Below are 26,506 nucleotides of genomic sequence, written 5' to 3'. Positions count from 1 at the left end.
TTTGCTTCGCACATGACTGCCTCAGTTTCTCCACAACGAATAAATAATATACATTGTTCATATCTAAACTTACAAGATTGCCCTTCAGGTTTATTTCTTTATGAAATTGCATGGAATTTGGTGGCAGTAAACAGTAATTAATGATAACAGCACGAGAAAATTACTAACATCCTCCCTCTTGTTTGGCGCAAAATTATCCATTTTTCCTCTCGTGTTTAAAACTCACCAGAACTCTCTTAATGTTTAAAATACTAACTGTAATTTTTTTTCTTCAAAATTTAGTATCAAAGACTATTATTTTTTAATTAGATTTGTATATTACAGAATGACTAAATTGTTCTTTCATAGAGTATATCAAACAATTCATTAACATTACATTGTTAAAATGAGTACTTTCAGTGATTTATTAAATACGAGGGATAAAATGATTAATTTTGTCAAATAAAAAATTTTCTGGGTCATTTCTCCAAATAGTCCTTGTCATTTAGAATAAAACAACAATAATAACGTTGCTCAAATATATTTTAAGCTGAACATTTTTAAAAATATTCTTCATGCATCTTTTTTATTAATGGTATTTGTCTTAGTTAGGCATAAAATATTTGTTTACATTAATATATTGACAAAAAAAGGTAAATAAATTCTGCCGTCCAATTTTAGGTACAGAAATGCAATTGCTTTTTTCTCCTCATATCTTTCTTTGCTTAACCTCATATTATGTCCCATAATAAACAATGTTTTTACTTTTTGTCAAACAATATTTCTTGATCTTTTAAGCGAAATATCAAATCAATCAAAATCATCGTGTGTGTGTGTGCGTAAAAGATACATAAGACCAAGAAAATTAGGACGCTTTTTAAGCCTTTTAATCTTTTACAAAATTGGTCGTCAAATTGTCATCTTGTTGGAGAAGAAACAATTATTTAAAAAAAAAAAAAGGCCAAGTGGGCAATTTGGGAAAATGAACATGAGAATGTATGAATAGTTAACGAGGGGAAAGGGAATTGGGGAGAATCATGAGCTCGTGATGGAGGGGGAGAGTGAAAAATTGCCTGGACATCGAAAGAAGTGAAGAAGCAACCAAATAGATTTTTAGTTTGTGATTTGTGATTTTTGAATGCCTCCAAACAATTCTCACGGGGGCTTTTTTAGAGGCTCAGACTCCTCCACTCTCACCAGCCGTCACCTTTTGTCCTTCTCTCTCAACCTCTCTCCACACGTGCCTTAATTTCTACATTACTCTCTCATCACTAATCACCCTTCATCTAATGATAATTTGAAAACTGATATAAATTTTTCCTTGGAAATTGAAATTAGTGAATTCAACAAGTAATTTTGTTTGTATCATGTTTTAGATTTTTCTTTTTCTGGCCGCATTAAATTCAACTATAATCCGGCTCAAACTCAACTAATATTCTCAGTTACTTGAAAAGTGAATTGAATCCACTTTCTTGAAAGTAAAAAGCATACTATCTGAATAGTGATGGTATGCTAGTAATTCCGCAGATCATGATTATAATCAATTGAAAACCTTCTCAGTCAAATTCAAATATATATATATATGGTTGAAATCAATATAATTATAAACTATGACATTAATTTATACAAGACGGCTTTAAGTATATGTGAACGAAACAGTCATTTAAGACCCTATATTTTAAGTAATTTTATATTTTTATATTTCTGTAATAATACTTGAATTAATGAATTTTTTAAGTTTCATATTATAGGAAAATCAATTTTTTTGGGCATTTCTCTAATTAATAACTATCTTGCAATTAATATTTTTTTCCTACAAATTTTAAAGTTATTATCTAACTGTTAATTCATTTGTTATTAGTTTTCCAAGAAAAAAGTTAATTTTTTTATCTTTACAGTTTTCTTAAAAAAAACTTAATTAACATGAAAAAAAAGTTTATTGTGCTTCTTTAAAAGAAAATTATTATATTTAATAGCTTACTTTTAAAGTTTAAAAAGATCCTGAAATAATAGTCTAAATGAAGTAAAAAAAGATATTTCTTGACTATTTTCTTTTTTAAAATTTTTAGTATCTTCTTGATTTAATTCAAGATATAGTAAAAATTAATTGTGCTTTGAGTTATTTTATATTTTTTTAAGCTCAAGTTGCTGAACGTAAGGAGTCCTCATAAAACTTTTTGCTGTAGATGCAATACTCTAGAACTAGCTGTGATTCATATAGGACAATAACCATGGACATTAATTAATTCGTGAAATTCTATAGGTATCACGGTTCTTATCATGTTTCATGGTTTAAATATGAAATTCCATTTATTTTGTTTTAAAAAGAAAAAATCTGACGAGAAACATTTTGTACTTGCAATTGCATTGCATGGGCCAACAATGCATTGCTTTCGATTTCATGCTGCAAATACAAGCTGGTTAAAGAGGATCTACGGATTGTATGTCATTGGTCCAAGAACTCAAATGAGTTCACATGCATATCCAACAATTGGCTATGAGTAAACCACTTGTCTCTCTCAATCGCTGTACATCAAGAACTTCACATATGCATTGAAATTGATGAGATATGTAGCATCTATATATATAAATAGCTAGGAAGAAATGATAACACCAAATTAATGAACCAAATCAATGAATCGGTATAATTCGAAAATTAAAACTGATGCATGCAGAGAGAGTTTTGGGAGCTAGTATGGATCTCTGAAGAAGTTGTCACGAGATATGTTATGAACAAAAATGTAAAAAGATGATCAGAGGGTGAAATGTAAGTTTTGAGTTGGCTCCTTGCTTCCAGCATTGTCTCCATTACACAATGACAAATTATGTACCCACTTATTCACGTGTGAACATTAATCATTACAACAAAACAATACTCTCCATACGCTAACTCTGCTCCAGCCCCTTGTCTCTTGCCTTTCCGGCTTTCCCATAAATTCATCCTCTTCCTTGGGTTTAAGGCTTTAAGCTTCAACCTACCTACTTGCTTAATCTTTCTTGATTTCTTTTTCTTTCTATACTACAATTTCCTGTGGAAAATTGTGCACCTCGATCTCAGGTTTGTTGGGTTTCTTATAAGCTAGTACAAGCGTGCTGCCCTTAAATATATAAAAATAAGAATCATTCTCCAATGCAGATGTCTGCATATTTTAAAATACATACGAACTTAAACCTAAAATGTCTAACTATATTAATGGACAAACTACAAATCACGTATAAGATTTTTGCAGGATGTATACAAGTTGACAAATTCTAATTAAAATTGCTTTGATTTCTTGTTCAGGGTTATGTGTATACAAGGCTTACTGAGTTTTTGCAGTTTTATCTCTGGCATTATGTATACAAGTTGCGATAAAACGTCGAACCACATAATTCAAAATTTGACAAATAACACTACTGAAGTTGAACATTTTTTGTCGAAAGAGCGTGATTGGATGCTTATCGATATGATGATACAACGAAAAAGGTGAGAAAAATACAAATTAAACAGATAAGCAATTGTTTGTCTTCACACTTTTGGAGGCCGGCCATTTCGTATTTCCTCACATTGGCTAGCTAGCTATATCGATACAGTCCCCATATTAATCAACCAGCTACCAACATATAAATCTTCCTTTTTCACAAACCAATCATGGAGACATTCCAGTTCTTTAGCAGAAAGAATTTGAGTTAATAATTAAATCACTTGCTGGAATTCATTTTATTGTTGAACGTAACAAGCTTTTATGTAGTTCCAGTGATAGAAATTGTCCAGATGGAATTAAAAAATCTAGACGTTTAAAAAATTACAGATTTGAAGATAAACCGTATACTATCGCGCTATAATACAATGTTAATTAATTTTTAGCAAGACAACGCGTCTATCTATACTATACATAGTATTAATTAAATTATAGTTAAATAGTGTTGTACGTAAATATAATTTTTAAAATGCTTGGACATAGAGGACGTGCTTAATATATCCACATACATTTGGTTTTCTAAGGTAAGTCACAATTTTTATTTTTTTTAATTAACTACCAAGTACCAATCAAAAACTCGTATTATTCATATTATTATATAGTGCATATATTCTTTGATTACATAGAATTGATATTGGTAAGAAGAAGCTTGAACTAATTTTAATTAATTTGGTTAGGTGTTAATAAATAGGGTGAAGTGTAGATATATTTGATATTGAAAATCATTCTCTTCCCAAAACTTTTAACAAAAGAAATTTACATAACAAATTCCATGAAGTGAAAATTACAATCCAAGACAAGATTATTTGAATACGTAAAATAAAACATACTCATACACCTATCTATCTCACCTATTGCAGAAACCCTAATTGTTAAATCCATCATAATTGTTAAATTTTCAAATAAATTTTGATAATTGGTCTAGTGAGAAACTAAGTATAGAAAGTATGTATGTAGGTTCATATAGCCACACCTTACCACATAATCAAACAATTAATTGATGTTCTTGAGGAATAGTTGGTTGCAAGAAAGTTGGAGAATGAGAAGATTCTTTTAGGATTTGATAATGTTCTTATTCACATGTTTAATTACAGTATTATAAGAAATGTTGGTAGTACAAAACTCAAGCACCTTCTGTAAGCCGAAAGACGATCGATAGAGTAATTAAAACCTTGTAAAAGCATATTTATTCATGGAAGCAACATTTATTAATCAAATAATTAAAAGTTCATACTCTATTATTTAGCAAGTTATTAATATGGCATACTATTTGCTACGCTGTACTCGTCTTTGACTCATTGTATCTACTCATTCATTGTTATTCTATTTGCATATCATAAATATCATGCATGTGACGAAATAAAACAAAATACAAAACAAAATAGCATCAAATAATTAGAAACTTGTATTTTTAGTGCCCAATCATGCAACCAAAAAGTATTTCTGAAATCAGAAATGATGCTCGTGACATTCCTTATCACTTTTGATTTTTGAAAATTTTTACTATAAGACAAGTGATCAAGTACAATTCTACATCGCTCGAAACAGAAATTTTCAAATTTATCGACTTCTTTTAAATTAAACACTTACAAGACTAATTAAGTTTATAGTTTGTCTATGCTATAGACTAATTTTTTATTTTTGCATAATATAAATTATCTTATTGTAGAGAGATATAATATTATAATTAATTTTATAGGATTCTTGTGGCTGGCTAGGTTTATAAACTCACGTGACTTGGGCACTCCGGGAAAGTACATTCACATGCAAACGTGACAATGGAAAACAAAGTTTATAAATCTATAAAGTTGAGTGATAGGGGCTTTTGTTGTTGTTGTTGTTGTTGTTGCATGCAGAAGCAGAGAGAAAGAGAATTAATTCTTGTTGGCAATATATATAAAAGAATCTACAAGGATAACATAAAGTATAAACAACAGAGAGAACATGAATTTGAATATATATATATATATATATATATATATATATATATAGGAATAAGATATATGTATGAATATGATATTATTATTAGTAGTAATCAAATTAATTATATATGTGGTGTTTTAAAAATTTGAAGTAAAAATCCAAAGAAGTCACTTTCATTTGAAGCAAACACTCTTTTATTAATTATATCGAATAAAAGGGTCGCTTTCATTAATTGGTCGCGGGACTCCTAGGTTGTGTTTTAAAGCTACATAGGCTATTAAGCATACGAAGAAGCTTTTACACTCTTGATGAATCATAGACAGCTATGCCACTTTGTCTTTTCTTTATTGATGATTAATTTAATTCTTAATATTGCAACTAGAGTTATGATACAGCGGAAGTTTAATATTCTAATATTCTGTTGATTCTTGAAATATTGGAAAATAAACTAAATTCATGTTGATTTTAAGAATACCCACAAATGTAGGGTGTTAAAATTCGTTGATTTCACAAAATATCAAGAAATAACAAGAATAGAACTTAAACTAAGAATTTCTTTAAAAAAATAATCAATAATAAATAAATAAGGCTTGCTTCATAAAAAATAATTGTTTATACAACTATGACTTACCTTAATTTGTCTAGAAAACTTATTTTAATAAGATTCATACCTAAATTAGGAATACAACTCAAATAAACTATGCCTAAACAATGAAACTCTAAATAGGAAATCAAATTAAAATAGAATACATAATAATTAAAATATTTTTAAATATTATAAATTTCAATCTCATTAGAATTTGCGCAATTTCTTAATCTACATCAAGTTACAATACTCATAATCATAAATCTATTGACACTTTGTTTGAATATAATTGTTATAATGTAGCTCAAAGTTATATATATATATATATATATATAGTGCTTTGCCTTCACTTACAAAATGGAAAGACTCACCAGTGATTTCTCCCAACAAGTTGGCGGAGTGCGCTGCCAACCATTCAGTATTAAAATTCATTAGAAATTTTTTTCTAAATTATTCCATTATTTATAAGATCATTGGATTTGTAATGTAACTTCTAAAAAAGGACATTCCCACTTTCGCCCAAAATTTTATTTAACTTTCATCACTTACCACCCGCTTACAATTATTGTGAATATCCCACCCCTTTGGCGTTAAATTAAACTATAAGGCCCGAAGAAAATGACAATTTTAGGAAAACTGTAGACGGGTAAGTTGTAAGTGATAACAACTTAAAATATTTGGGAGGAAAGTGAAAAATTCTCTTAAAATTTGAAAAAAGAAAAATACCCTTTTGATCAAACCCTTCTCTTCCAAACTTGAAACCATTTCAAACCCACTTACATTTTGACCATGATCGAAGTGTACTTATAGTTTGATATATAGTAAACATTTCTCTTAATTATTAATGTGATAAGAGCCAATTAGCTAGGAATGAGATGCAATATATATAGTGGCATCTATTGAACATGTACCAAAATGTTTTTAGCCAGTGATTGTGACAACAAAAAGCCTCAACAATTTGGTCACGGGGTCGGTTTTAGCGACCGAACACAACGTAAATTCAATCACAAGAGACATCACGAAATTAAAATAATATTTGAGCAGAATACAGACATACATGTCTGCAAATGCAAAAGACACAAATGCAAAGCTTATCCTTTGTTCTTAACAAGCAAAATATATCCACCAGAGCCCATTTCAGTATAGGCGTCTGCGTCTCTTTGTTGACTTTTGGATAGTATTTGAAAGGCAGAGATTGTTGCGTTTTTGATTCGATGTTTCAATTTTCTATTTAATTTGGTTGGGACTTGAAAGTTTTTTCGGAGTGTTTTATTAGAATTTCGAAAGGAACTTTTCTCCAATTTTTGAACAAAAGTCGTTGGTTTTTTTCCTTGTATATGAGGCCATAATAAGACACCAAATAACACAAAATCTTGGAAGATGGCAAACGAAAATGCTGGCTAACCGATTCCTGGCAAGAGATTGTGTATAATTTGACAATATATGTATGTAATTTACCCATGTTAGCACTAGACTTTTTCAATTATGTAGACATAACTTACAGCAAAATTCAAAAGTAGTTATTTAGAGTCTCCCGTTAGTTTTACTTTTTTTTTTTATTTATTTATTGAGTAACTACTTTGGGTGGTTGTAAATTAAGTTTTTTTTAACAGTTTAAATACAATATTATTGTTTAGGTCTTTACCACTATTAGATGGCAATTCAAAATATAATATCAGATTAGGTGCGATTTTGGGTCTATGTGGTTGAATCCTTAAGAAATTGAATTATATAATTCACACATAAAATGAACGTGTGTTGAATCCACGTGAGAAATTTATACAAGGTAAGATAAATATTAAAAAAACAAAAAACATTAAAACAGTGCAATTATTATTATTTTTTCATCATGGTCTCTTTTGCATATTTAACATTGGTTGGGAATTAATCTTGAGTTAAATATATAAAATTTGTGATAATTATCAAATTAGTCTCCACATATTTAACTCTATTAATTGTTTATGTCATTAGCATTCACATACAACTTTTTTAATAAATATCATATTTCACTGTATCAGTCGTACGTAACGTAATTTTTTTTTTTTCTCAATGGAATAGACATCTCACTCTTCCAACCTAATATTTGGGATATACTCATTATCTTAGCACATATCATTAAGAATAGTACCAATAATTTTTTTTACTATAATAATTATAATATAAAATAAGAAAAAAATCCCATTTTCTTGTTTCTTACTTTTATATAACTCAAATATTTTTTTTTATGTTGTTGTTTCACACCCAGCCAGTGCTTATTGCTTAGTGTTGTTTTATGAATATCATATGAATATATATTAGGGATGGCAAAAAAATCTCAAATTCTAATTGGGTTTGGGGATCCATATTGATCAAGACAGAATTGATTTATATTTTTAGGATCAATTTTAAAAGTAATTGGGATTTTGGATTGAAATTGATCTCAATTGTTAATTGGAGGTCGGATTGGGATTTGTCTTGAGATTCCACAGGATCCCAATTCTCCCAATTATTTTAGCTGACTATATTTTAACATTATTAATTGTATATTATGTAATTATCAATGTATAATAATCTTTGTTTTTTCAAATGTATTGGAGATGTTTCTTTTGATGTTAATTGAGTTGTTAATGGAAACATAAATATTTTAATCTATGAAAATTATAAATTAAATCTTATTAAATACATTAATGGAAATAAAAATGTAAATTTAGTGCAGTGGCGAAACTGGGAATATCTTTTGGGGTGGACCGGATTTTTTTTAAATTTAATTTACTTTTCAAAATGTTTGTTCTATACAGACCAAATTATGGAAATACGATACATAAATAATAATAATAATAATAATAGAAAGAAACATTATTGAAATTGTGTCTTGCGATTCTTCAAAAGAGAAAACTCATAAATTATCAAATTTGAGTCGAAATTGTCTGCTTTCTCTTTTAATATAGACAATCATACAATTGGAAAGAAATTTATTCTCTATCTTATTTCAATTTGTTGTCTTAATCAATTTCATTATAGAAAATGCTCTCCGTGTTGTTGTTGTTGAAACACGAAGGAGTACGTAATACTAAACGAAATAATCCATGAAACAAGAAGTAAATTTGTATTTCAGTTTTGCAAATTGGGAAAATTGGATTGATAAGTTGTGATGACTCAAATTTTTTATTTTATTTTTATTTTTAAAATGAATTTCAGTAATGGTAATTTTGTAATTCACTTTTCTTTTTTGAAAAAAAAAAAAAGAAAACTTAGCTCGGATTAGTCCCCTGCACACTTCGCCCCTGATTTAGTGATAACATTTGAGATAATTGGGAGGGGAGGGGTTAGGATATTGAATGGTTCAGAATTAGTATTAATCTTGGTCCCAAATATAAAAAAAGGGGCAAGATTCGTCCACATTTATGTAATTGGAATGAAAGTGGGATTGTTAAATCACAAACCATCTTCAACCATTGCCTATCTCTAATGTATACCATATCACTTGGGATAAAGCTGTTAATCTCAGCTTTCTATATGTACATAATTACATAACTTGTTTTCTTCATCATAACTAAGCAATTGATTTATCCTAGTCAACATTATTTAACTCAGACCGAAAAATTTAATAAACCGTACCAAAAGTTCCATTCTGAATCAGTAACTCTCGCCGTCATATCTAATGAATTTTTGGCAAATCTAACTGTAACTAATACTTGGCTGCAAGGGAGCTTCTAAACCTTTCTGAATCAGGAATTACAATTGCAGTTCTCCAAGCAACAATGCCACAACCAACGAACCCAATATATATATATATATATATATAAGTTTTATCGTCTGGTAAGTGAGGATCCATTGATAGCTACTTATAACCAATTTAACATCGGAGGACAAAATAAATAAATAAATAAGCATTTTCATGCAAAAAAATTCAGCCTTTCTGCAACTCACTATAAAGCTAACGCCTATGTTAATTAACATGCAATAATTAAACAAACATGGACAGCCCATTTGGCTATAGGCAATATATGTTGCCATGGCTAATTTTGGGTGGCATTGCTTTGTTACAAGCCATGAATGGCACCCGCTTTATTTATGCAGCATGCTTCAAGCTAATACATAAATACTATGGTATCTCTAGAGTGCAACTCAACAATTTGATTGTGGCTTCTGAAAGTGGAAGGCTCTTGGAATGCATTTCAAGTTTTGCATCAGAGCACCTTCCTGCATGGATGATTTTGATAATTGGTTTGATATTTGGATCAATTGGATATGGTGTACAATTCTTGTGCATAATATATCATGATGAATTTGCTTTCAATCTCTCATATCAGCAAATCTTATTGTTAAATTTTATCGCAGGCAATAGCATTTGTTGGATCAACACTTATTGTGAGTTAGTCGCCATTAGAAACTTCAAGCATAGTCATGAAAATATTATGGCACTAGCATCAAGCTATAGTGGATTTAGTGGCAAGATTTACACTTGTTTTGTTGAAGGATTAAAAGGCAAGAAATTATTAGGTTCTTCAAATACTAGTATTTTTTTCCTCTTATGCTGTGTCGCCCCAGCTATGATTGGGTTGGTTTTGGCTATGCTAAATTGTGTAGAAGTGACTGAATGTGAGGAAGCAAAAATGTTTCCATTTATGTTGGTGATTGCTATTGCAACAGGAGTTTATGCCACAATTATTGAACCTTATACACAATTGTCACCGAAATTGAGAGTGGTGAGTCTTGTGCTGGTGGTAATGCTACCTTTTGTAGTGGCATTGCTCGTCACTGCAAACCAGCTTATATTAGAAATATTATGGGGCATGAAGGTGATACCAGAGCGGGACAGATCTTGCCAGGGACTCAAGGACACTATTAAAGATGATAAAAGGAAAAAAGAGAGCAATACTGAAGATGGGGACACAAAAAATTTATTGAAGACTGTAGATTTTTGGTTGTTTTATTTGCTGAGTATGTGTGGGACTACTCTGGGAATGGTGTATCTCAGCAACTTGGATATAATCTGCGACTTGAAAGGTTACCATGAAGCTTCATTTCTAATGGCAACATCATCATTTAGCTTATTCTTTGGAAAGATCTTTTCTGTCATCTTCTCATGGTACACAAGGTTTGATCATCTCCTGCTGTAAACTTCAATATATACCAAAATTATGTCAGTCTTGATAAACAAGCAATGATCCAGTAGGCAACGTATTGCCGTCTCATGAATTCACTAGCCGTTATAAATCTCAGTACACATGTTAGAGCTTGATATGTTTAAATTTGACATAAAATTATTTGTTTCAGGGAAAAATCAATCAAATCCAAGGCAGCAACAGCAGTGATGCTCATAATGATGCCCATGCCTTTAGCCTTCTTCTTGCTCATCGGCAACAGCAACGCATGTCTTCACATAAGCACAGGTATTATAGGAACTGGCACAGGAGCCATAAATGTTATCATTGCAGCTTCAACATCAGAATTCATTGGCTCACCTGTTTCATTTGTTCACCAAACGATTGTTGGTTCAAACGTTCCCATCGGAATCCTTCTTTTCGGATACTTGGCCGCTCACAGTTACCAAAGAGAAGGTGAAGGTGAACATGATCGTAAAATATGCATGGGGGTTCTGAAATGCCATCAGCTTATTTTTACAGTCTGGGGATCCATTAGCTTCATTGGTACAATGCTTAGTTTTGTTTTGTATCTACGAATGCGGAGGAAACATTCACAGTGACCTTGAACGATATGCTGTTTGTTGTATGCCTAAGTAAACGTCGAGTCGTGTTTGTCATTAGATCTTAAGGAAACATTATAGAAAGCCAATGGCATAAATAACTCAAAACTGGGTTAACAAATGCAAAAACCGAAGTAATTATACATTTAAAGAAGACTAAAACATGAAGAACTGGTAAGTCTTCTGCATTCCTAGATGCATCTCTCTCATTTTCTGGTAAGCAATTCGAGTTCGAAACCTTCTGGTAAGATATACCTTGACATCACACATCAAAAGCTAAACCACGTAAGAGAATCTTTGCAAGGGAGAGCAGCTTTCTATTTCCTGTTCAAGTATATAAATTTCAATGGCGTGAGCATAATCATACATAAATCATATGCAAAATGAAAGGAATTCACCAGTAGATATTCCATCTGTAGAAAAACATATATTGCAGTTTTATAATAATAAAATTGAGTTAGTGTTTGAGCAAAAATTAACTCCCAATATTCAACATTATAATCTCTGTTTCAAGTAATCTACTGTCACCCTAATTAGCAATATAGCCACTGCAAGAGAAAGGAAAAGCAGAAGCAATGTGGAGAGTTCATCTAACCTTTTGCCCTTGACTGGGACAATCAATCCTCTCTTCTCTAGACTCTTAAACCGATCCTTTACAAGGGTGCAACAACCCTAATGGTGATTAACAAAAAAAAACAATCAGTTCATTCAAAAACAAACAATAAGAAGAAATTTGATGACTAAATGGAAAACATCAAGAAAAGAAAAGGAAACATACCTTGAGCTTACGGAGAGACCCAGTTATTTCTTCAGATAGGAGGACTTGTGTAGGAGCCGGCTCAAATCTGAAACAAAATTGCCAATTAGTGTGCCTGCTATATAGAAAATTACAATCACAATTTTCAAGAAAAAATCAATTGAACATGTTTTTTCTCTAGAAAGTATGTGATACTTTTCTCAAATATTGAAGCATCCTTTGATGTAGTCAATTGTTATCCTTGATCCTACACCAAACTTTTACTTTTTCTTGAGAAGTTACAGAACTTCAGAGGCTTTTATCGTGTGAAATATGGTGTAAAAAGATGATATTTTACATTAGCTTCTATAAAAAATTATGCCCAAAATCAATAAGCAGAAACAGCAAAAGGAATATATGAGCTAAGCGGAATTTTCAATATTAAAAATGGAAAAGCAAAAAACATACTTGTGCTTTCCCAAGCGTGGCGGGCGAACTTTTAGTCTTTCTTGCATAGCCACAACACGCCTTATATGTCTTTTTTGCTTCTCCTCATCCTCTTTCGTTATTTCTTCAATAATATTCGGCAAGCTGCAAATAGGAGAAGAAGCGATTGTAAGAATAAGCTACGAACAAATATGTGTTAGTAGAAGCATGAAAAACATCTTACCTATCAATTTGTTTAGAAAGCTCCTCCCTCTTTTTTGCTTCTGCTTCTTTTCTATGCAGTTCCTTGTGTCTTTCTCTCTTATTCAATTCAACCCGGGTGACCTTCTTTGTTTTTCTAGATCTGCATCATGATATTGAAACAGAAGGATTTCTCATTATTTATAGATAGAAAAAGAATAATTATTGTGACAGCCATAACAAATCTAAGAAGCTTACCTGTTTTCATTTCCAGTAGCTTGATTTTCGCTCAAATTCTCCACATTTTCATCATCGCTTCCATTATCCACCTCAAGAAAGTACCTCTGATGGTAAAAAAGATAAGGTTAAGCTTATGGCACATACTGTAAACTAATATAAAAAAAGGTCCTCAGTGTTGTGCTTATTTCACTTGAGATGAACTCTTCAGATAAATAGGCACACCAAAGACCTTAGGACCTCGACTCATTTGAAACATATATCAAATATAAACTCCAGTTTTTGGACGTTGCATGGTCAAAATCTTAGCATTCTAGGTAAATGATAAATTCACAGAGCAAAAGCAGCTCACATCTTCATCGTTAATAACTTCTCCTGGAACGGTAATTGGAACTGGTTCAGGACCCAACTCCTTTCGATAGACTTTCTGCATCTCTTCTGCCACAGCTTGAGCCAATGACTCCTGGATTGATGCAAAGGAACTAAAATAGTTGCCATCTGGATGAACAACATAAGCAGGCAACATATGCAAGAATCAAACATTAAGAACTTACCTGATGACTTTCGAACGTGGGATTGTATGAGCATCCTAAAGCCTCAACTTCCACAGCTGGAATAACTGAAGGTTTTGGGACCTGTCAATGACCCTACTATCAACTAAGGCCCATCTCATACCTTTAAAGAAAGCATCTTAAAAGTTATTTCAAACACTGTCATGTTGATTTATACAGCTCCCAAAATTTGGAACCAGCTAGAGTTCACAGTAAAGGTATGTCGTAACCAGATAAAAGAAAAGAGGCAGTGAATCCATTCTGTCACATTGTAGAATAGATGCTGATTCACATGAACAATAATGCCGCAGAATGTCATTCCTTTCTACACAGGCATCCAAAGGTGATTATAATTGCATTCAAAATTTCAAATAGTTAATAATAATAGTTTACCTTTTTCGGGTTGTCTCCTTCACCTTCGTTTGCCCATAAGTCAACCATGCCAGAAGCAGATGCACCATCACTCTGAGATGATAAATCGAAATAACACGAAATTAGTTTGAATTCAAGTATCAAAAGACACTAGGATCCAACAATAATTGCTCACCTTCTGACCATCCCGAGTTTCATCCTTTTCTTTCACAACATCCTTATTCTCTTTCTTGGATTTCTTCTTCTGCTTAGGCTTTGACGATGGCAATGCTTGAACAAAAGGATTCTTCTGCAGCACACTGTCACAGCGGAGTACCTTTTCCCTATGTTTCTCGATCTTCCGCTTCACTGAAAGATCTGTCATTACAAATCACCAAAAACTCAAGTCACAAAAATAAGCATAATCAATAAAACTGCAACAAAACTTCAAAAGCATAGCCAACAGTTACAATTTAAAAAAAAAAAAATCTTTTTCAATTAATCAATAATTAAACCACATAATAAAAATTGTGCACCTTCCGCTAACAGTGCAAATGTACTTTTTTACAATCAAAAACCTTGCTCTCTAGCAAAATCAATCTATCTAACGGATATAAATTCTAGTAAAGATAAGGTGATTCAACTGAAATTTATCATATCTCTATGTGAATTTTACGTTTTTCCCCCTCTAATCGACAGCATTTATGCTATGGCCTGATTGAGTTTGCTGCTTCCTCATTATAGCCCCCCGCTTACCCAAAATCAAAGTTCAACGAAAATATGCCTAGACGAGTCAAAAAATGCTCGAAGCTTTGTCTAACCTTTGGAGTTGTCGACGTAGAAAAGGGAGTCGTTCGGAAGCTGAGAAAGAGAGCCACCGGAGAGAGCGTCTTTATTTGATTGCTCAAAGAAATCTTCTATATCTTCAGTGCTTATGTTAGCTCTCCACGCTTTCTTTCCCTTCCTCGACCCTTTTGCTATCTTCCCCATCTCTTCTTTGCTTCTCCGTTTGTGGTGTCTGCGCCTCCGCTGCCGCTGCCGCTGTTGCGAATGCCGAAGCAAAAAGAAAGAGAGGGGTTTCGGTTTCACTTCGTTAATGGTATGAATTATGATTCTATTTGGGCTTGGGCCGGTTCGGGTTCTGCATCGGATGGGCTTGCATTGGGCTCAATGACCAAGGGCAATTTGGTAACTTCGTTCGGGTTTCTCACTTCTCTATGAGAGACTGGCACTGGAGCGAGCCCGAGGGTCGAAAAAGCTCCATTGAAATTTGAAAGTGAGCTTGGAAAGAGGTTGTCTTTCCATCATGCGCACGCTAGCATCCCAGCTTACCACCGTAACTAGCTGCTTTGTCTCAAACTCAATTAGATACTATGATGATTGTTTTTAACTGTTGTGTTTTTTTTATTTTTTATTTTTTATATGTGATGCAGTATGTGTGTAGAGGAAGAGCTGGGAATGTGCAGTTTCGTAATTTCTCATCATACAATGGAAAAGGTGGTTTTCGTTTTCCTCTTTATGATATTTGATTGAGTAATGCTCTGAATTTTTATCATAGTGCCAGTTTGTGCTAATATGTTTTGCAACTTTCCTTATTTAGAAATATTTCTTGAAGAAATTATAGAAAGAAATGATTCTTATAATTCATTTTCGTGATTTTTATCCTGTTGGTAGCATAGTAATTGAAGTGATGAAATTTTGGATTGAAGGATATTGCGAGAAAATCATTGATTTGTGTGTGTGTACTTCCAGATGACCTCGCCCTTGAACAGGATGCCGAAAGGAAAATAGGATGGTTACTGAAACTGTTGTTTGCCGGTACAGCAGCGGCTGTTGGTTATCAATTCTTCCCATACATGGGTATGTGGATAGTTTTTCTGAGCCAATTTTTAACTGGCTTATGTTGTAGGGATCCTTAATGAAATTCTTATGATCTGCTGTTCCAGGGGATAACTTGATGCAACAGTCTGTGTCACTTTTGAAAGTGAAGGACCCTTTGTTTAAAAGAATGGGGGCATCTAGATTGACCCGTTTTGCAATAGATGGTAAGTTTCTTTTCCTTTTCTTTTCTTTTTTCTTTTGGGGATAGTCATGGATAGTAAATTTTTAGCTTCAATGTATTGTGATTGTGTAAGGCAAAGAGTTTGGCAGGCAGAGGTCCTCACTCCTAATTTGCTTTCTGATCATGGCCACTTCTGAAAGAATGATTCTTTGAACATGAGCTCTCAAAGTTCTTAGTCCTCGTGGATATCTGTTGACTAGTTTGGACTCTTTATTGCCTTTTAAGGATCTTGTTGCTTCTCTTAATTTGAGGATTCCAGTTGTTATCTGAGGTGAAGACTTGTCTCGTCTATATCCTGTGTCATTGTGAGGCCCTATCTTGCAGCGTTTCATGCACTCCTATTTGGTATGGGTAACTCCAGTTAGGTCACTTTATTTGTAGTTGGAGACTGTCTGTGCGAGCTTATGGCTAACTAATGACGTTACTGTTGAACTAGAGGTGACAATTGACGATTACTTACCGATTGCAGCTCATATACAGATTTTGCTTTCCTCTTGATTGCAGATGAAAGGAGGATGAAAATAGTAGAGATTGGTGGAGCTCAAGAGCTTGTAAATATGCTGGGAGCTGCTAAAGATGACCGCACACGGAAAGAGGCCCTGAAGGCTCTTGCTGCGCTTTCACACTCGGGTTAGATATGTTTTCACTGAGATGCTTTCGTGCATCAATCGTTTGATGCTTAAATTGTAACTCCTTTAAGAGTTACATCTCAACTATGATAGCTTCACAGCTATTATTGTGAAGGTTCTCATTTGAAGATTCTTTGTAAAATTTTCCAATCTAGCCACCTAGGTTTGATCTAACCCTGTGAATGGTCTAGACGTATAATCTGCGCAACATTGCTTGGTGAAACTAAATTTTGATGTTACCGGAGGTTTGTGTGTGTTTGCATCTTGCTGTGACATGTTGTCAATTCATTATGGAAACTTCACTATTCTAACTAGAAAAAGCAGGATATCAGCTGAGATTGAAGAACTTTTTCGTGGATGCCATTGTTAAGAAATCAGTTACATATAAAACAAGGGAATTTTTAGATCCCTCTTGATTCTTTAAACGACCAACTCATGTTCATGTTATCAGAGAGTTGGACCATTTTGAGTCATAAGACTAACTTATTGATTTCATCACTTAATTTGTGGAATTCTTTCAATGCTTGTCTTTTGAATCTGGATCACAATAAGAGGGATATGTGAAGTTGTCAAATATCCTCCTTTCTATTATTTGGACTCTTTATATTACACATCTAATGCTGCAGATGAAGCTGCTGGAGCTTTACACCATGCTGGGGCAATATCAGTTATAAAGTCTACTCCAGACTCGTTAGACGATGCTGAGGTCGAGAAATACAAATCAAGCTTACTGAAGAGGTTCCAAGACCTGAGATATGATATTCCTTCTTGAGATTGTTTATTTTGAACTCTTTGAACTCTAAGTTTGAAACACAGTTTCGGCAGAAAGCAGGTCTAAGTTCATTAGTTGTGTTTATTCCGATAGAACAAGAAAGTGCCCTGTATCTTTCTGTTCACTCTAAAAAAATATTTGAGAATTTAACTTTTGCAGTGTTTCTATTTTTTTACGTTATTCCTTCATTAACACACTGTTTCAGCAAAAGATTGCCGAAAGCAAATAGAATTTATTATGTATTTATACACGCAATGAAAATTCCGCAAATGTACATAAAATCATAATGCATACGATGAAACGTCTCAAATTTATTGACTTACCAGGAAATTGAGCACACAATGACATAAAACACAAACACCCGAAAGTAAGTTGAATTGCTATGAAATTCTAGAAACCAAAACAAGAACAAAATGCAAAAAATTGAAAATGAAAGTATAAATGTTTTTATTCGATACCATAAAGTGAAGCATCTGACTCATTTATTGTTTAATGTACAAGTAATACATAAAATCTCAATAGTGGACGGTTCGTCGAGGAGAAAGCTCGGAGCCAAGGGATATTCTATTCAGCAGAAAGCAAATCATTCTCCTCTTCAAACAAAAACTGGGATGGAAGTGTACCTTCCAAGTGATTTTAAACAGGAATTTCTGACTTTCAGATTTGTTGATTTGTCATTCTTCTCGCTAGCCCTATAAAGTTTACAGAGGAGAAACTGTGATTGCTGAGGTACATAGTCTTCAAAACATTCATGCTCCACTAAAGAAAGTTAATACTATATAGAAGCACAAAATTAAACTGGTAACTTGATTAAGCAGGTGAATCATAACTTCACATGGAGCTCTTGGAAATTTAAGGAAGATTTCAGGGTTTATGTTTATCCGGGTATTTGATTATGCTTTCATTCGGCATTACTAGTGATCCACAGTGAAAATGTCTTGTATTGGTGTCATATGTATGTCTAACACTGCTCATTTCAAGTAAAATTTTCAGCAAGGTCTCATATGAAACTATTCATTTAATATCTTCTTTGAGAAGTTATCATCAATTCATGAAGCATCATTTATCGGTTTCATTCAGGAGCAAAAGAAGAAAGCAGAATCATTTGCTATTATATAGCAGGAAATTGCATTATTTAACTCCCTTAATGTGTTTGATAAACAACATTTATCAAATATCAATTCTACATGCGACCAAAACAACATCGGATTCTCAAGAAAAAGAATACAAAAAGAAGGAAAAGAATATATATATATCACCTTTGTACAAAAAAGAGTAAAAATCAGGAAACAAACTAGGATTTGTTTCTAATCGAACTATATATATTTGTGGAAATTGCTATTGTGCTAGTGACTACAGCTAGAACTATCATCACTGTTGCGATGATCCTATCCCTTGTTGTTGATATGCCATGAACATCCCTGCAAGTTAGAAATAGAAACAATGGAAGGAATTAGATTGAGATTGAGCAGAAACATCGGTAAGCCATAGGTGAGAATGGACATGTCTTGCATGAAAAATGAAGTACCTGAGAACAATGACACCTGGGAAAATGAAAGCGAGGCAGACAGCAGAAGTCGATCCTAGGAACTGAAAGAAGTACCATATGTCCGGGATCGTTATGGCTGCTGTATAAGAGAATACTAGAAGCACAAGGGTGATGGACAAAAATCTTTTGGTGTCTTTTGCCAGAAGAGGTTTCTGGGAGAAAAGCAGCTCATCGATGTTAGCCCTCAGAGAAAAGTTCAACATAGGGAACACAAGCATGAGGTGAAGTGCATAGCTTAACCGAACAAGGTCATTGAGTAATGAGCTAATTGCTGAACCAGAACTCTGATCAAAATTTATGAGGATGTCAGACATGATTGACTCGCCAAACAGAAGGTACCCAAACAGGCCTACGGAGAAGTAGATGGCGGCACATATTACTAATGAAATTCTTACGGCTGTGATCATGTCAGAAGGCTTGTCAAACTCAAAACCTATCGGATGAACTGTAGAAAACCACCAAAATAAAAAAATAAAAAAACAGAGAGACACACCGCCAATTTTAGAATACACAACAGAATGATGAAATTCTGAGTAACTTGTATGAATTGTTCTCACCATTAAAATGAAAAGTGAAAGCTGTAACAATAACTGGGACAGCAGTGAAAAGATCGAAAACTGACACATGGTTGTCCAACTGCGGTAGTAGTTTTGGGGTTTTCGATTTGCCCTCCCAGACAGCATATATTGCCATAACCGAGCATATAGCAACAAATATCACAGCAAGCAGCACAGAAATTGCAGAACTGAAACGCAATGAGCCTGGAAATATGGCAAATGTAACAAAGTCAGCAAGAAGTTCAAACGTTCATGGCGGAATAATCAAATATAGCATCATTTTGAAGGCTTCATTTCATCATAGGTACTAACCCACACGCCTGAATAAGGCTAACGGAAGCATCACGAACACCATAACGAATAGCAGAGCGAAGACTCGCGTATTCCACCAATGAAAGCCGAACCATTCTTGTAACACACCCAAATGAACTGATCCTTCGGGCTGCTTGCCACACAGGACATCACCTGACCATCAACCAAAAGAATTAACCAAGATCTGCCATTTTATCAATCATCCATCCTCCGCCTTCAAAACAAAGAATCAAAGACTTACCAATAATAATCAAAAATATGATCAAGCATCCAAGGTTAGTGATCATGACACAGAGTTGAACTGCAACTGATCCTGCACGTCCAAACGACTCTCTCATGACACCGGCATACGTCGACGTCTCACCGGCATTTGTATATCTCATCAGAAAATCCACGGAGATGTCAGTTAGGCAGGCAATGATCACAATCAGCACAAAAGCTGGTATCACGCCCAGGACCTTAATGGTGGCCGGAATTGACATAATCCCAGCTCCAATAATACTAGTTGCAACATTGAACACGGCACCAGATACCGATGGCCGCTTCTCCGTCTTGCTGCTCGGCAGCAGCGGTGCTTGTAATCCAGCAGCCGGCGACATCTGTACCGCGTGTTTTCCGGCTAGAGGTTGGTATTTGATTAGGTTGTCTTGCTGTTCATAATCAGACAATTAATGTGAGTATATAATAAGCCAAGGTGTATGGTTGGTTGTTAAATGGCCAAAATGTCATTAGTGAGAGTATGATGTGATTAATTTTAAGCTAAGATATATGAAGGGCAAGATTGGATTTAGACAAAAAAAGGATTCATTGGCCTCCGTTTATTCATGGCAACGAGACAGCTTGGACTGTAGTGGAATTAGTGACGAACGTACATAGACGTAAAAGTTGAAAACTAGCATGTACTTGGACGCAAAAGCAGGAAATGTTAATGCTTTTCAGGTGGCGACGGAGACATTAGCTTGGCTAATCAAAGTTCGAACAGGTGATTAGTTTGAAATAGAGGGCTTTTATATAAAAGCACCCTTGAGGCATCTATTATTGGAATAGTACAACTACAATTATAAGAGAGCCCACAGAGTGGGACTTACTTGACGATATATATACAACCTTTTGACGTTCATCTTCTTCCAATACCACAAGCTTCCCATCAAGTTTTTGACCAGCCAAAAATGAGGGAACAAAAATATATATATATATTCCATTGTTCTTGATTTTGATGACTGTCATTAAAGGCTGCTTATTGTTCATGATTATGCTGATCACCATGATGACGAGCGATAGAGAAATTAATAAGTTTCTCAAATAAATCAGAGAAACCCATTTGAATGAGTGCGTCCATTTCCCAATTTGTGAAAGTTTGAAATTTTAAGTTATATTCAATGTGAAAATAAAAAGCAAAGCAGCCCATGTGAAAAATGAGCCTGCATTTGTAGCTTAGTTACCATACATAGAAGTTAGAACAAGCACTCTCTACAAATTAAGGTGGCCGTGCATATATATGCAGACAAGGACATGCCTACATAGAGACACAAAGATACAAAAACGTCGGGTTCTAAAGATATACGCAAACGTGGAAATGGTGATGTTTTTGTTTTTTTATAATAAAATAGTCAAAGGATATGATCATGGTATGAGTTGTAATGTTTGACGCCCAAGTACATGAATTTTATTTTATTAACGTACGCATATCAGTGAGTTACAGAACTCATCAGGATCATGGTCTAAGGGAGATTATTTCTTATCATTGAAGTTAGATCTTAGCTTTAAAATCAATAATATATTATTAAATAATTCTTTTTTAATAAATTATTAAATAAAGGTTGATAAGTCATAGTAAAATTATTTTTTGAGCCGGATCATTGGTTGAACTTTGAAATATTTTAAATGGTTTGGTTGCTATTAAGTAATTTTTTAAAAATATTTTTGAGTTTTATAATTTTAGGTTGGATTTATTTGAATAATATTAGTAATCCCAATATTTAGATAGCGTTTATTTATTTATTTTTTGTTCAGAAATTTAAATGGGTTTAAATTTAACTGAAGTCTAAATAAGTTTGAATACATATATCTGAATGACATGTTAATTTTTTTTTTCAATATCTGAATATAAGTATCAAGTTTTTTTTTTAAAAAAAGAAAACATCTAAAATATTATATTTTGACAATATATAACCTCATAGATATTAATAATACTTATATTTATTTGTTAAACACATGACAAGTTATAAATAAATTATTGGATTAGTAAATAAAATTTGATATTGTACACCTTAACAAAGCATGAAAAATATAATATATATTTAAGAATTTTTTTTGTACATTAATAGATGATACTTATAATATTATTTTTAGTATATTATATTGATATTTTTTCTCATTAGTTATGTATGCCAACCAAGGATTCTTAAATCATTTGAATTAAAACTAATTTATTAAATAAAATTTAAAATCTATTAAAAATAATTATTATAAATACAAAGAGATAGACCTATTATAAAAGAGATTCACCTAAAAGTCCTATTGCGTTTAAAATTCCCATTCACAATTTAAAAAAAAAAATGATAGTTGAATACCCGTAAAACAAAGAAAATGGATAAACAAAAATAATAATAAAAGGATAATTTTTATAATAAGAAAAAAAAATTAATAGGGGGTATTATTAAAAGAGACTATTAGAGTTCCATTCAGATAAAAGTCATAATATTTAACTTCTTTTTTTTCATTTAGACCTAAACATCTTATAATCATACATAAGTTATAGAAAATAAATAATTTAAAAACTCTAAATGTATGAAAATAATTAAAATTAAAATTTCAAACAAAAAACAAACAACTCTTTAATTCATAAGTACATACTAAACTTAAACTATGTAACACTATTTTCACAAATAGTAAAATAGTAGATGTCACGTCACAAGACATCTCTTATTAAAGTTCTATCGTATCATTTAAACTCTATTTTAAGTGGCAACTAATATGACATTATGTTGTATGATAAAGAAATTCACTATCCAATAAATGAGTAGTTAAAGACTTAAATTAGAATTCAAATATTAAATTATCATTATCTTCAAGATTATTGAAAAGTTTTCCTAAAATATTAGAGCGCCGACACCAAACTCCTTCGGTAATACAACAATCTTTTAGTCCTTTACTTTAAAAATACAAATAAAGGAAAGGCTGATAAATCACAATCAATCACTTTTTTATTCTTTCGGGATCAACGGTTTGACCTTTAAATACCAGGGCTAAATCCATGAATATCTAAACTAAGCTTAAGCCCAAAACGAAACCAAAGATCAGGCCCAAATAAAAGCCCAATCCAACAAAGTCCAACGGCACCTCTACGGCACTGAAACCAGCGGTTCTCGTTCTCAGTTCTCGCACTCTTGAGAATTCTTTTCCTCTTTACTTTTCCTTTCTTAGCAAATACCTAACCTCTGACACTACCAATTCCCCTTTTTTTCCCGATTGTTTTATTTTCTTCTAGTTCTTGCTCCGATTAATTCATTTCTCCGCCTATAATAAAATAAAATACTAAAAGAAAATGGGCGATCAGATTGCTCGAGCCGAGGAATTCGAGAAAAAAGCGGAGAAAAAGCTTAATGGTTGGGGTTTATTCGGCTCCAAGTACGAAGACGCCGCCGATCTCTTCGATAAAGCCGCCAATTCCTTCAAGCTCGCCAAATCATGTACTTTAATTTTTTTATTTTTTTGCTTTCTTATTATTATTGTTTGATTTCCTGTTATCCTGTTTGTTTCCGGAGAAAGTGTTGGAAAGTGAAAAGAAAATGGAGAACTTTTTTATCTTGCTGATGATTGTATGCTGACGCGATTAATATGACGCATTTTTGTATTTTTCAAGTTGTGGAAAACTAGGAATTTTTTTTTCCTTTTAAAGAAAACTATATATTTTGCTGGCGATCGAATTGAAGACTAGGGTTTGATTGGATTGATCAGTTTATACTGTATCATTGCTGTCTTGAGATGTTTTGATCGTATGTATAAAGTGATGACATTGTTTGGTAGAAGGAATGTTATGTGTTCGTGCTCGAAACAAAAATGATTTTTTTTTTTTTACTTGCATTTATAAGTTTCAAATTCTGCTAAAGCCATATTCTGAAAAATTGATTTCATTGTCATGCAGGGGATAAAGCTGGAGCAACTTATGTTAAGTTGGCAAACTGTCATTTAAAGGTAAGTGTTTTGGATATTGGTGAGTAGTGTTTTGTTGAAAATAAGTAAATTGATAAGCAGAAGAAAAAGGTGAAGTTTCCAGTTTATTATTAAAATAGTTGTTATATGAACTTATGTGATGTTATTGACTTGTGTTCGTAGTTGGAAAGCAAACATGAAGCTGCTCAAGCTTATGTTGATGCTGCCCACTGCTATAAGAAAACATCTTCAAATGGTAAGTTTTTAGCTTCTCATCCTGGTTACATCCATGCTAGTTAAGTTTGAGTGACTACTGGATGCTGACTTTCCATTAGTATGTCCGTCCATCATACGGTTATGATACTACTTTGACTGATGAGAGACTGAGTTAGCAAGCAATGTTATCTCTTGTGCTTTTGTTTTAAGGGACTGTCATGACTCATGTATGCCAAATTATGAAGTTTTGTTTTGACCTTTCATTTTTGCAGAGGCCATATCTTGCTTAGAACAGGCTGTAAATATGTTTTGTGACATTGGAAGGCTCAGTATGGCTGCAAGATATTATAAGGTACTGTGTGATTCCTGTCTTATTGTAGTTTTAAATTCTTTGATGATCAGTTTTATTAATTGTTATATAGTGTAATATTCTTCAATTGTCAGTTTCTCCTTTTGTGGATACTATTGTTGTGCAGTTCCTTTTTGGTCTTGTCATTGTTTTCTATGCTGTTAGAAGTCGTGGAAATTGATTTTGGAGTAATTTCAACCGTAGAATTCTTTAAATCAATATGATTAGGGATGACGATTTGCAGTCTTTTTTGTGTGTGTGTGTGTGTGTGTGTGTGCAGGAAATTGCTGAGCTGTATGAATCTGAGCACAACATTGAACAGACTATTGTTTTCTTTGAGAAGGCAGCTGATATGTTCCAAAATGAAGAAGTAACAACTTCTGCTAACCAGTGCAAGCAGAAAGTTGCACAATATGCTGCTGAATTGGAACAGTAAGCCTATATGCTTTAGAAGACATTGTACTTGAGTTGTTTCTTTATAACTCCTTTAATACTTAATCCAGAGTTGAGAAAGTTAGCTGACTGGGATATGGTGTTTCTCCAGATATCACAAGTCAATTGAGATTTATGAAGAGATTGCTAGGCAGTCTCTCAACAACAACTTGTTGAAATATGGAGTGAAAGGACATCTTCTTAATGCTGGCATATGCCAACTTTGCAAGGGTGATGTTGTTGCAATTACCAACGCATTGGAGCGATACCAGGTTTACATTTGCTTTCATTTTAATCTTTACAGCATTGCATATGGTTGGCTAAAACTAAACAATTGTTGCATTTGCTTTTTCCAGGACATGGATCCTACCTTTTCTGGAACACGTGAATACAGACTATTGTCGGTAAGTCACGTATTTGCTGAAATTCTTTCAGGATCTCATGTACCAAATGCTTTCAATCAATTCTTATTGAGCTTTTCTTTATTGTTATTATTTTGGTTGGCAAAAGTATCTACTTTTTTTACTCATTTGCATGTTTCAATCTTGTATCCTTAATTATTCATACTTGTTTCTAAGTAGGAACCCCATGCCACCGACTTGTAACCTATTTTTTATATATGATGGTATTTTCGGTAGTTTTTTTTGTTACCTTTATTGGCATCTGAGAATGGAAATCTCAATGAACCCTGCTTTTCAATTGTATGCTAGGACATTGCTGCGTCCATGGATGAGGAAGACATTGCGAAGTTTACAGATGTTGTTAAGGAGTTTGATAGCATGACACCTCTGGTATATTTCTCTCTACCTTTACAAGCTTCTCTGAATTTTGGATTTTAAATATTCACTAGAGTCTAGTAATCCTGCAATTTGTCTTGACTACATTTTCGCACCGAGGAATAAGTTTTTGTTCTTTATGTATTGCTTATAATTGTTTTAATATTTACTTATGTGATATCATGTATTTCTTGCTGTCATCCTTGTATCCTAATGTTGTTTACCTATTTGTGGAAACTGATATTTACAGGATCCATGGAAGACGACCCTTCTGTTGAGAGTGAAGGAAAAGCTGAAGGCCAAAGAGTTGGAGGAGGACGATCTTACCTAAATTTGACATATATACATACATTAATGTGCTTTGATTTTATATTTTCCTCTGGATTGATTGTACGGTATATTGTGTGTGTCAGTCAATTTACACTTGATTACAATTGTCTGCGTTGCTTTGACTGATCTTGGTTTGGTTTTTGATTGAAATGGGTATGATTGCCACCCTGTGAACTCTCTCTCGGGTTTGTGCATGGAATTCTATTGCTGCTTGTAGTCGTGTTACT

General features: G+C 33.1%; 5 protein-coding genes across 8 annotated transcripts; 3 read left to right on the top strand and 2 right to left on the bottom strand.

The window, feature by feature from the left end:
* Window positions 1-9,861: 9,861 nt before the first annotated feature.
* On the top strand, window positions 9,862-11,655 carry LOC18045145 (protein NUCLEAR FUSION DEFECTIVE 4). The gene is made up of 2 exons (XM_024185865.1): window positions 9,862-11,029; window positions 11,209-11,655. The coding sequence occupies exons 1-2, from the start codon at window positions 9,906-9,908 to the stop codon at window positions 11,636-11,638; spliced, it is 1,554 nt and encodes a 517-aa protein (XP_024041633.1). The 5' UTR covers window positions 9,862-9,905; the 3' UTR covers window positions 11,639-11,655.
* Window positions 11,656-11,708: 53 nt separating this feature from the next.
* On the bottom strand, window positions 11,709-15,371 carry LOC18044117 (ribosome biogenesis protein NOP53). Of its 2 annotated transcripts, XM_006435793.2 has the most exons (11): window positions 14,962-15,371; window positions 14,337-14,518; window positions 14,183-14,254; window positions 13,793-13,873; window positions 13,591-13,701; window positions 13,260-13,345; window positions 13,045-13,164; window positions 12,843-12,965; window positions 12,417-12,483; window positions 12,234-12,310; window positions 11,709-11,962 (listed from the first exon to the last, which is right to left on the bottom strand). In XM_006435793.2, exons 1-11 carry the CDS (start codon window positions 15,128-15,130, stop codon window positions 11,956-11,958), a joined length of 1,095 nt encoding a protein of 364 aa, XP_006435856.1. In that variant the 5' UTR covers window positions 15,131-15,371; the 3' UTR covers window positions 11,709-11,955. The 2 variants fall into 2 exon arrangements, with proteins under 2 accessions (XP_006435856.1, XP_024041635.1); XM_024185867.1 differs by lacking the exon at window positions 12,234-12,310 and having other exon boundaries at window positions 11,710-11,962.
* A 12-nt stretch (window positions 15,372-15,383) lies between these two features.
* Window positions 15,384-17,813, top strand: LOC18045143. Its single transcript, XM_006435794.2, has 6 exons — window positions 15,384-15,476; window positions 15,574-15,637; window positions 15,893-16,000; window positions 16,087-16,185; window positions 16,707-16,832; window positions 17,458-17,813. Exons 1-6 carry the CDS (start codon window positions 15,447-15,449, stop codon window positions 17,601-17,603), a joined length of 573 nt encoding a protein of 190 aa, XP_006435857.1. The 5' UTR covers window positions 15,384-15,446; the 3' UTR covers window positions 17,604-17,813.
* A 229-nt stretch (window positions 17,814-18,042) lies between these two features.
* Window positions 18,043-21,338, bottom strand: LOC18045142 (amino acid transporter AVT6C). Of its 2 annotated transcripts, XM_024185866.1 has the most exons (7): window positions 21,129-21,338; window positions 20,263-20,671; window positions 20,022-20,174; window positions 19,710-19,913; window positions 19,132-19,597; window positions 18,863-19,024; window positions 18,043-18,295 (listed from the first exon to the last, which is right to left on the bottom strand). In XM_024185866.1, the coding sequence occupies exons 1-6, from the start codon at window positions 21,285-21,287 to the stop codon at window positions 18,898-18,900; spliced, it is 1,518 nt and encodes a 505-aa protein (XP_024041634.1). In that variant the 5' UTR covers window positions 21,288-21,338; the 3' UTR covers window positions 18,043-18,295; window positions 18,863-18,897. The 2 variants fall into 2 exon arrangements, with proteins under 2 accessions (XP_024041634.1, XP_006435854.2); XM_006435791.2 differs by lacking the exon at window positions 18,043-18,295 and having other exon boundaries at window positions 18,829-19,024.
* A 2,004-nt stretch (window positions 21,339-23,342) lies between these two features.
* LOC18045141 (alpha-soluble NSF attachment protein 2) lies at window positions 23,343-26,453 on the top strand. Of its 2 annotated transcripts, XM_006435789.2 has the most exons (9): window positions 23,347-23,713; window positions 24,169-24,218; window positions 24,360-24,432; window positions 24,665-24,744; window positions 25,022-25,173; window positions 25,286-25,445; window positions 25,530-25,577; window positions 25,884-25,964; window positions 26,200-26,453. In XM_006435789.2, the coding sequence occupies exons 1-9, from the start codon at window positions 23,569-23,571 to the stop codon at window positions 26,278-26,280; spliced, it is 870 nt and encodes a 289-aa protein (XP_006435852.1). In that variant the 5' UTR covers window positions 23,347-23,568; the 3' UTR covers window positions 26,281-26,453. The 2 variants fall into 2 exon arrangements, with proteins under 2 accessions (XP_006435851.1, XP_006435852.1); XM_006435788.2 differs by lacking the exon at window positions 25,530-25,577 and having other exon boundaries at window positions 23,343-23,713.
* The last annotated feature ends 53 nt before the right edge of the window (window positions 26,454-26,506 follow it).

This window comes from Citrus clementina, unplaced genomic scaffold (assembly GCF_000493195.1).
Source record: "Citrus clementina cultivar Clemenules unplaced genomic scaffold, Citrus_clementina_v1.0 scaffold_4, whole genome shotgun sequence".
In the NCBI taxonomy this organism is placed as follows: Eukaryota; Viridiplantae; Streptophyta; class Magnoliopsida; order Sapindales; family Rutaceae; genus Citrus; species Citrus x clementina.
Note: the sequence above shows the minus strand (reverse complement) of the source record. Positions and strands in the feature narration are given on the sequence as shown.

Coding starts and splice junctions, on each gene's coding strand:
- LOC18045145 (XM_024185865.1), top strand. CDS start 9,906: ATGGACAGCCCATTTGGCTATAGGCAATATATGTTGCCATGGCTAATT. Junction 11,030..11,208: donor ATCTTCTCATGGTACACAAG/GTTTGATCATCT, acceptor TATTTGTTTCAG/GGAAAAATCAATCAAATCCA.
- LOC18044117 (XM_006435793.2), bottom strand. CDS start 15,130: ATGGGGAAGATAGCAAAAGGGTCGAGGAAGGGAAAGAAAGCGTGGAGA. Junction 13,346..13,590: donor AAGTTATTAACGATGAAGAT/GTGAGCTGCTTT, acceptor TTTTACCATCAG/AGGTACTTTCTTGAGGTGGA. Junction 12,966..13,044: donor CTTTCTAAACAAATTGATAG/GTAAGATGTTTT, acceptor TCCTATTTGCAG/CTTGCCGAATATTATTGAAG.
- LOC18045143 (XM_006435794.2), top strand. CDS start 15,447: ATGCGCACGCTAGCATCCCAGCTTACCACC. Junction 15,638..15,892: donor CTCATCATACAATGGAAAAG/GTGGTTTTCGTT, acceptor GTGTACTTCCAG/ATGACCTCGCCCTTGAACAG. Junction 16,833..17,457: donor TGCTGCGCTTTCACACTCGG/GTTAGATATGTT, acceptor CTAATGCTGCAG/ATGAAGCTGCTGGAGCTTTA.
- LOC18045142 (XM_024185866.1), bottom strand. CDS start 21,287: ATGGTGATCAGCATAATCATGAACAATAAGCAGCCTTTAATGACAGTC. Junction 20,175..20,262: donor CATATTTTTGATTATTATTG/GTAAGTCTTTGA, acceptor GTTGATGGTCAG/GTGATGTCCTGTGTGGCAAG. Junction 19,025..19,131: donor CCAGGTGTCATTGTTCTCAG/GTACTTCATTTT, acceptor TCTAACTTGCAG/GGATGTTCATGGCATATCAA.
- LOC18045141 (XM_006435789.2), top strand. CDS start 23,569: ATGGGCGATCAGATTGCTCGAGCCGAGGAATTCGAGAAAAAAGCGGAG. Junction 25,174..25,285: donor TATGCTGCTGAATTGGAACA/GTAAGCCTATAT, acceptor GTGTTTCTCCAG/ATATCACAAGTCAATTGAGA. Junction 25,446..25,529: donor ACGCATTGGAGCGATACCAG/GTTTACATTTGC, acceptor TGCTTTTTCCAG/GACATGGATCCTACCTTTTC.